General features: G+C 51.7%; 1 protein-coding gene across 1 annotated transcript in view; it reads right to left on the bottom strand.

The window, feature by feature from the left end:
* LOC126088336 (uncharacterized) overlaps nucleotides 1-8216 on the bottom strand; it is an 83452-nt gene extending 75236 nt beyond the window's left edge. The window contains exon 1 of the mRNA XM_049906470.1: nucleotides 8065-8216. Within this exon, the coding sequence (XP_049762427.1) occupies nucleotides 8065-8216 (152 nt within the window). The remainder of the gene's footprint in view (nucleotides 1-8064) is intronic.
* Between the last annotated feature and the right edge of the window lie 1906 nt (nucleotides 8217-10122).

Here is a 10122-nt window from a genome sequence, read left to right on the forward strand (position 1 = left end):
GAGAGAGGCAAGTCACTTGTAGACAATACTTTTGAGGGAACTTGTACCTCGACCAGATAAAAGAATCAAAAATCTACAGTACAACTGTGGAAGAACAAATCCATAAAAGCATTGGAACTTACCAGAGCAGATTTTTTTCTTTAGCACCATCAATCCCGCTGTCCTGTTCATTTGGAATACTTTTTATTCTTTTTCAGTGTAGACAGCTGAGTGCAGGAGATCTGCAGAGGATCGACAGTTGTTACCGAAACTGCCAGTTGCCGTTGGTACGGGCAAAAGAAGCGTACTGTGCATAAATGGGCGAAAAAACTGTTATTGTTGGATTACGCGTTTGCCCAACAGTCACTGGAAAGAGCCACATCCGTTAAGCATCTGGGAATGAAACGACCACATCAAACTATTCACGAAGAAGGAAGATGCCAGACTGACATTCAGTGTAAGAATCGTCAAGAAGGTACCTTACGAAACCGTCGTTCGATCAGTACTTGAATACTGCTACTCTGTCTGGGACTCTTGGCAGGTAGGATTGATAATGGTAATAGGCAAGATACAAAGAAAAGCAGCGCGTTGCGTCAACTCCTTAGGCAGACGCTACAAGCTAGGCGCTGTGCGTCGCGATTCGTTTTACTGTTACAATTGCCAAGCAGCATTCTCGTAGAAGAGTCGACAAATTTATCTGCTTTCCGGAAATAACCATGAGATAAAACTAGAAAGAACAGAAAGACTTTTGGAACCAAACTTTCGCGACGATCACTTTGGAGTCTAGAGAAATGTAGGGCCACGAGAGCCAGTATTGACCATACGTCTTTTCTTAGAGGACAGATTGCAAAAAGGCAGACCTATCTGTAATGTAGATTTACAGAAAGAGTTTGACAATGCTGACAAGCATGCACTCTTTGAAACTCCGAAGGAAGCTGGGATAACGTACAGAGAGTCAAGTATTAATTAAAATTTGTACAGAAACCAGACTGTGGTTATGTGAATCAAAGGACGTGAAAGGCAAAGAAATGTTGAGAAGAAAATGTACAGGGTTGTAGCTTACCTCCCACATTATTCAGTCTGTACATTCAGCTAGTAGTAATGGAAATGAATGACACATTTGTAAAATTAATTTGTGCTCAGGGAGAGGAAATACAGAATTTGAGCTTTGCCGATGTCGTCGTAGTTCTCCCAGAGACGTTAAAGCAGTAAGAAGATCAAATTGAGTCGATATTGTCTTGCAAAGAGGTTGTAAGATGATTATGAGCGAAAGTAGTAAAAGAAAAGTGGATGGAATGTGTCGAATTAAATCAAGCTATGCTGTGAGAGTTGGATTAGGAAGTGAGACACAAAAAGTAATAGATAAATTTGGAATTTGGGCAGTAAAGTAAATGATGATGACCGCAGTGGAGAGTATACAAAATGTGAATCGACATAGCATGAAAATATTTCTGAAGAAAGATAAATTAGTTAACACCGAATATAGTACAGGTAAGAAAGAAAATTACATTTGTAGATCGGATAACTAATGAAGCAATACTGATTCGTACTGCACGGAAATTTATGACACAACTTGACTAAGAGAAGGGTTCAGTTGATAAGACACATCAGGTAATTGTCAGGGAAGTGTGTCATGTAAAAATTGTGGAGGGAGACCAAGAGTTGACAACAGGTTCTGGTGGGTGTAGATTTCAGTATTTATGCATAGATAAAGGAGCTTGCTCAGAATAGACAAGCGTAGAGAGCTGCATCGAACGAGTCTTCGGGGTGAAATTCACAATAGCTACAATAACTGAAGCTTGCCGACTATATTTCTTGCCACACGTCACTCGGGAGTGGAGGGAGAAAGAGGTGGAGGGGGCACTGGTACACGAAGTAGCGTACGCCACAAACCAGAAGATCCCCCCTGCGGGTTCGGGGGTAAGAATAGGCCCGCGGTATTCCTGCCTGTCGTAAGAGGCGACTAAAAGGAGTCTCAAATGTTTCGGCTTTATGTGATGGTCCCCTCTCGGGTTTGACCTCCATCTTTCTAAATTATTCGGAAGAGCGAGCCAATTGGGGAAGGGCGCCTTACATGGTGCACTGTATCCGTCGTGCATTGAGACCTCTAGCCGGCTTTTCCGTCGTTGCAATGGTGTCCCGCTCGTTTTCCATCTCTTGGGCGAGGATACGTCCGTGGGTGCGATTACCACGCTGCACTCTGCAGTGTTGCTTTCACCTGCGACGACGACCTTGGACATTTTTGCACCTAAGATCCAGCACGGTAGCCAGTCCGTTGTGGTGGGGCCGCCATGTACCCTGTTGGTTGTAGCCCCCTGACAACACAGGGATCGCTCTACTGATTCCTGCGCCGTCAACTCCCCACGTATGCCAAGGAGTAGCTGCCCATCTCCTGGGGCATCGGGACTCCCGGCAATGGCCATCCTGCCAGGTGGCCCTTGCTGTGGCTGGGTGGCGCCCGTGGGGAGGGCCCTTGGTCGGAGTAGGTGGCATCAGGGTGGATGACACGCGTTGAAGCGTGGCACATCTTCTCTCGCTGGTGGCCAGCCACCAGCAGTCTCTAAGCTTTCGAGGGCACATTTTAAAGGTAACGTTTATGACCCCAAATCGTTCCCCTCCCTCGCCACACCATGGGAGGAACGAAAGGCATTGAATGACAGTGAGACGTATTCGCCCAGGTATCTTGTCTGTACCAGAGCTGATGGGGAGTCTTTTATATCCGTGAAGCCTCAGTTCTTTGTAGAGCATTTAGAGGACAAGTATGGGGAGGTGGAGGGCTTGTCCAAGATGCGGTCCGGATCGGTGTTGATAAAAACGGCATCCTCCGCCCAGTCGCGGGCCTTGATCGCTTGTACTAAGCTGGGGGATGTCTCCGTCACTATCACGCCCCATAACAGTCTGAATATGGTCCAGGGCATTATCTTCCACAGGGATCTCCTTTTACAGTCCGATGACGAGCTGCGCGCCAACTTGGAGCGCCGAGGTGTCCATTTCGTCCGGCGCGTCCACCGGGGTCCGAGGGATCGTCAAGTTGCCACTGGTGCCTTCATCTTGGCCTTCGAGGGTGACACGTTACCTGTGAAGGTCAAGGTGATGGTGTACCGTTGTGATGTCAAGCCATATATCCCTCCCCCGATGCGGTGCTTCAAGTGTTGGAAGTTTGGCCATATGTCTTCATGCTGTGCTTCTGACCTCGTCTGTCGCGATTGCGGTCGACCATCCCATCCTGATCATCCCTGTGCCCCGCCTCCAATCTGTGTGAACTGTGGTGCGCACCATCCGCCTTGCTCGCCAGACTGTCCGATTCTGCAGAAGGAACGGAAGATCATGGAAATCAAGACTCTCGACCGCCTGACGTACACTGAGGCGAAGCGGAAATATGATCGGCTTCATCCAGTGCGCATGACAGCTTCTTATGCCGCAACTGTCACTCCTGCTACAGTTCCATCCGCTCCAGTCAGCTCTCAGAGTCGAAGTCCCACACCTGCTCCCTTGATGGTGGGGGGCACTAAACCCACTGTTGCTCCTGCTCCATCTACTTCAGGAGCAACACCCCCCCAGCCATCGGGGACATCAATTCCCCCTTTCCAGCCAGAGAAGCGTAAGACTTCTTCGGCTACTCTCGTAAGGATGGGGTCCCTTGGGAACCTCCCTTCTCAAGTTCTGACTGGTACCAAGGCCGACAGCCGCAAGTGGCTTAAACAACCGCCGGTCCCTGGTCGTCGGGACACACGGTCGTCGTCTGTCCCTGAGACTGCCCCAGTGCCGCCCTCCCAGCCTGAACCACTGAAGGCACAGCCCGAGAAGCAGAAGAAGAAGAAACTCCCCAAGGCTACCAACATTGCGGTGGCACCCATTCCACCGCTTCCTACAAGCTCTGCATCTGAGGATGAGATGGAGATCCTGGCGTCCGCTGAGGACATGGATCTCGCCAGTCCCTCGGACGCAATAGATGGCTGTTGTCCAGGTGGTGCCTCAGTAGCAGCAGGGACCCAGGAGGCGTAATCTGCCTCCCCAGTCCCTTCACGCCTTTCCCATCCATGACCAATACCATCCTCCAGTGGAACTGCAGCGGTTTCTTCCACCATCTAGCTGTGCTCCGCCAACTTATCGGCCTTCATCCTTTCCTTTGCATTGCTCTGCAGGAAACTTGGTTTCCAGCAATGCGAACCCCCGCCCTCCATGGCTATCGGGGTTATTTTAAGAACCGGGCAGCTTATGGAAGGGTGTCTGGTGGCGTCTGCATATATGTCCTTAACTCTCTTCACAGCGAGTTTGTACCTCTACAAACAGTTTTAGAGGCTGTCGCTGTTCGAGTGTGGACGCCACAGGCTATTACCGTCTGCAGTATTTACCTTCCACCGGATTGTGCTGTCGCGCAGCATGTCCTGGCTGCTCTGATAGCCCAACTGCCGCCACCTTTCTTGTTACTGGGCGATTTCAATGCCCACAACCCTCTATGGGGTGGGACTGTCTCCGATGACCGCGGTCGTGCCGTGGAGCATTTGTTGGCTCAGCTCGACCTTAGCCTCTTGAATACCGGTGCTCCCACGCATTTCAGTGTGGCCCATGGCTCGTTCTCGGCCATCGATCTCTCTCTTTGCACCCCCGGACTTGTCCCATCCCTCCACTGGAGAGTGCATCCTGACCTGTGTGGTAGTGACCATTTTCCCATCTATTTGTCACTGCCCCAGTGTCATTCTTCTGGGCGCCTGCCCCGCTGGGCTCTCCACAGGGCTGACTGGCCGAGTTTTACTTCCACAGCAACCGTTGAGTCTCCCCCACAGGGTGACATTGACGAGGTGGTCCGTGTCTTAACCACGTCAATCATTTCGGCGGCCGAGGCTGCCATCCCCCGCTCTTCTGGACTCCCTCTGAGGAAGGCTGTACCCTGGTGGTCGCCGGAGATTGCTGAGGCTATTCGCGACCGTAGGCGGGCCCTCCAGCGTCATAGGCGGCACCCGTCTCTCGAGACCCTCATCGCCTTTAAGAGGCTCCGTGCCTTCGCCCGTCGTCTTATTACACGGCGTAAGCAGGAATGCTGGGAGCAGTATGTCTCATCCTTGGGCTCCCGTGTCTCCCCCTCGCTCGTGTGGTCCCGGATACGGCGGATTTATGGACACCAGACCCCTATGGGTGTCCCTGGGATCTCCTTGGACGGCGCTGTCTGCACGGACGCTGCCGCCATTGCTGAACACCTTGCTGCGCACTTTGCTAAGAGCTCTGCGACTGCAGCTTATCCCCCCGCCTTTCGCTCTCTCAAGGAGCGAGCCGAGCAGACGCCGTTATCGTTCCGCACGCGTGGTTCTGAAACATACAATGCTCCTTTCAGCGAGAGGGAATTCGTCGCTGCCCTCGCCGATTCCCCTGATACAGCACCAGGACCGGACTGCATCCACGCACAGATGCTGAAGCATCTCTCCAGGGACTGCCAGAGACACATCCTCACCATCTTTAACCGCATTTGGAGCGAGGGCGTGTTCCCGTCGCAATGGCGAGAGGGTGTTATTGTCCCCATCTTGAAGCCCGGTGCGGACCCACTGGCGGTGGACAGCTATCGTCCCATTACCCTCACCAACGTTTTGTGCAAATTGCTCGAACGTATGGTGGGGCGGCGTTTGTGCTGGGTCCTTGAGTCGCGCGGTCTCTTCGCTCCATCGCAGGGTGGCTTCCGTCGGGGCCGGTCTGCCATGGACAATTTGGTGCGGCTGGAATCTGCTATCTGTACGGCCTTTGCCCGACGGCAGCATCTCGTTGCTGTATTTTTCGATCTGCGGAAGGCGTATGACACCACATGGAGGCATCACATCCTCGCCACTTTGTATGAGTGTGGTCTTCGTGGTCGGCTCCTGGCTTTTCTTCAAACCTTTTTATTGCGCCGCTCTTTCCGGGTGCAAGTCGGTGCCGCCTCTAGTTCATCTTATATACAGGAAAATGGGGTCCCGCAGGGCTCGGTGTTGAGCGTCTCCTTATTTCTAGTGGCCATTAATGGTCTGGCTGCAGCCGTGGGGTCGTCGGTGTCTCCTTCTTTGTATGCCGACGACTTCTGCACCTCATTTAGCTCCACGACTACGGGAGTCGCCAAACGCAGGCTGCAAGTCGCCGTTCGCAAGGCAGCATCATGGGCTCTGACTCATGGTTTTCAGTTCTCTGCAGCCAAGACTCGAGTTATGCACTTCTGCAGGCGTCGGACGGTCCACCCTCATCCTGAACTTTACCTCGACGGCCACCTGCTTGAAGTGGTGGACACTTGCCGCTTCTTGGGACTCGTGTTTGATGCCCGGCTCACATGGGTTCCTCATATTACTCAGCTGAAGCGAAAATGCTGGCGGCACCTCAACGCCCTCCGCTGCCTTAGCCACACGTCTTGGGGTGCAGATCGCTGCACGCTGCTGCAATTGTACAGAGCCCTTGTGCAGTCCCGGCTTGATTATGGGAGCCTGGCTTATGGGTCTGCATCACCCTCAGTGTTGAAGTTGTTAGACCCCATACACCACTGTGGGGTTTGGCTTGCAACTGGCGCTTTTCGTACCAGCCCCGTGGATAGTCTACTGGTGGAGGCCGGGGTTCCCCCGCTGCGGATTCGCCGCCATCGACTGCTCGCTGACTATGCTGTCCACGTGCATTGCTCGTCAGGCCATCCCAATCGTCGCCTGCTTTTCCCTGCCATGGTCCTCCATCTGCCTGAACGGCGACCTAGGTCTGGGCTTTCCGTAGCTGTCCACGTCCAGTCCCTGCTGTCAGAACTGGGGTCATTCCCTCTTCTGCCTCCCTTCCGGGTCCGTGCACCTACACCTCCCTGGTGTTTGTCCCGGCCGTCCATCCGTCTGGACTTGGCACAGGGACCCAAGGACTCGGTTCCGCCTGTGGCCCTCTGTCGCCGTTTTCTTGCGCTCCTCGCCTCATTTTCGGACTGTGAGACTGTCTACACTGATGGTTCCCTGGTTGATGGTCGCACTGCCTACGCTTTTGCTCACGCTGCCCATGTTGAGCAGCGCTCCTTGCCGGCTGGCTGCAGTATTTTTACTGCAGAGCTGGTGGCCATATTGCGCGCTCTTGAGCATTTGCGTTTCTGCTCAGGTAGGTACATCGTCATCTGCAGTGACTCCCTGAGCAGCCTTCAGGCCATCGACCGCTGCTATCCCTCTTCTCCTCTGGTGTCCTCTATTCAGGAGTCTGTTTCCGCCATTGCCCGATCTGGTCGTTCGGTGGTCTTGGTTTGGACGCCAGGTCATGTTGGCATCCCAGGGAACGAACGTGTTGACAGGCTGGCCAAAGGGGCGATAGACACCCCAGCTTTGGAAATCGGCCTCACGGCTCGCGATCAGCAGCTGGTGTTGCGCCGTAAGGTGCTTGGGATGTGGTCTGCTGAGTGGCGAGGCATGACAGCGCCTAATAAACTGCGGGCTGTCAAGGAGACGACCGATGTGTGGCGCTCCTCCCTGCGGTCTTCTCGCAGGGACTCTGTTATCCTGTGTCGGCTCCGCATCGGCCATACATACCTGACGCACGGCCATCTTTTGCGTCAGGAGGTTCCCCCCCCCTGTGTCGGTGTGGGTCCCGGCTGACGGTCGCCCACATTTTATTGGAGTGTCCCCGACTGCACACCCTCCGGCAGTCCTTTAATCTCCCGGGCACTTCCTTTGGTTTTAAGCGACAATGCCTCCATGGCTGATGACGTTTTAAATTTTATCCGTGGTAGTCCTTTTTATGGTTCCCTTTAGGGAGGTCCTGCTCCTTTCCCTTTGTGTGTCTCTTGTCCTCGAGTCTCTCATATTTGGTTGCAGATTTTAGTGTGTAGTCGGTTGTTTGACTCTTTCCCTTTTTTGTCGTCGTGGTCAGTCAACCAGTCTCCGGCCATCTTCTTTTCTTCTGTTTCTTTTTGTCTGGTGTTCATCTGTCCTCTTCATGTCTGTAGTGTTCGTTACCACATTTGTGTTCTTTTATGGCCTGGGGGGGAGTCTCCTTCCCCTTGTGGTTTTACCTGCTTCGTGCATTTATGTCTCGCCTGTTTTTGGAATGGGGGACTGATGACCTTAGCTGTTTAGTCCCCCTTAAACATCCCAACAACCACCACCACCAAACCAGAAGATGGCTTGCGGAGTACTGATGTTGAAGACCGCAGGTGGCAGCGTCGTGGGGTGTGGTTGGACGTGGCTGTTAATAGGGACAGCGCGGCAGCGGCGAGAGGTGGCCAGGCGCCGCAGGTGTCCGCTGGGGGGCGCGCCGGCTCTCATTAGGCGGAGCACCCTCCATTGCCGCGGGCGCTCTCGAGCCGGCGCCGCCCGCCCACGCAGGCGGACTCACTCGGCGAGCGCCCGCCCTGTTGCTGGTGCGCCACGCGTCTGGCACACACACACACACTTCGAAGCTCTGTGGCGATGCCCTGTGCTTCTAGCATACTTAGAGCTACTCTGCTCGCTTACCGACAATTTGTATCACCTAATACCCAACGTTATTGCACTTGATAATGGCTTAAGACCGACATTATGATATTAATCTGTAGAGATTTCTTTTGCTTTTGTTTAGTCGAATTTTTATGTTGTTCACATATTGCAACATCTTCTAAGCTGTTCACGCTAATTAACGCCGTATAAACGCGGTCTTTCTCCAATTTACTTCTGACCAAAAAGTGATTCTGGTAGCTGGAGTCCAAAGTTTTTGTTAACCATGCTTTTTTACATTCTTGTGGAGATACTTGCATAGTAACTTTCGTCCACTACCAAATATTTATTGTATCTAACAGAAAAGTGAAATACCAATTTTCATAAATTTAACTTTAATATATTTTTTTAATGTAACGAAGTATTGTCTTAGAAATTTTCATCCCCTATGCATTCCATTGGGGGTTCAATTTACAGAAACACTGAAACACGGTTTTTTTTTATTTCCAACCGAGAGGTCAAATACTAATTGATATCGATGGAGCCTTAAAAATCCTTTAATGGTTCTTTAGTAATTATTTATTTTCAAAAAAACTTTCACCCACTATTTTACTCCCTTACTGGTAGAATTTCCGAAAATGTTGAAACACGTATTTTTTATTTGCTGAGTGAAAAAAATACCAGTTTTTGTAGTTCTAGCTTCAAAATTCTCGTAACAGCGACATACTTGCAAAACGCCTACATACACCATTTCACACCCTTAGGAGTAGAATTTCGGACAATCCTTTCTTAAACGACGCCTACAATATAAGATCCACATACTCTACAAACTTCAAGTTTCTATCCCTAATGGTTTGGGCTGCGTGGTGATGAGTCAGGGAGTCAGTCTGACCATGACGGGTTGAATTTTCAAAAACGGTGTTACACGTGTTGTTTCATCTCTAACCGAGCAGCAAATACCAGTTTTCAAAAAATTAGCTTTAAAAATGCTTTCGCAATGAAATACACTCCTGGAAATTGAAATAAGAACACCGTGAATTCATTGTCCCAGGAAGGGGAAACTTTATTGACACATTCCTGGGGTCAGATACATCACATGATCACACTGACAGAACCACAGGCACATAGACACAGGCAACAGAGCATGCACAATGTCGGCACTAGTACAGTGTATATCCACCTTTCGCAGCAATGCAGGCTGCTGTTCTCCCATGGAGACGATCGTAGAGATGCTGGATGTAGTCCTGTGGAACGGCTTGCCATGCCATTTCCACCTGGCGCCTCAGTTGGACCAGCGTTCGTGCTGGACGTGCAGACCGCGTGAGACGACGCTTCATCCAGTCCCAGACATGCTCAATGGGGGACAGATCCGGAGATCTTGCTGGCCAGGGTAGTTGCCTTACACCTTCTAGAGCACGTTGGGTGGCACGGGATACATGCGGACGTGCATTGTCCTGTTGGAACAGCAAGTTCCCTTGCCGGTCTAGGAATGGTAGAACGATGGGTTCGATGACGGTTTGGATGTACCGTGCACTATTCAGTGTCCCCTCGACGATCACCAGTGGTGTACGGCCAGTGTAGGAGATCGCTCCCCACACCATGATGCCGGGTGTTGGCCCTGTGTGCCTCGGTCGTATGCAGTCCTGATTGTGGCGCTCACCTGCACGGCGCCAAACACGCATACGACCATCATTGGCACCAAGGCAGAAGCGACTCTCATCGCTGAAGACGACACGTCTCCATTCGTCCCTCCATTCAC

Source organism: Schistocerca cancellata, chromosome 6 (assembly GCF_023864275.1).
Source record: "Schistocerca cancellata isolate TAMUIC-IGC-003103 chromosome 6, iqSchCanc2.1, whole genome shotgun sequence".
Classification (NCBI taxonomy): Eukaryota; Metazoa; Arthropoda; class Insecta; order Orthoptera; family Acrididae; genus Schistocerca; species Schistocerca cancellata.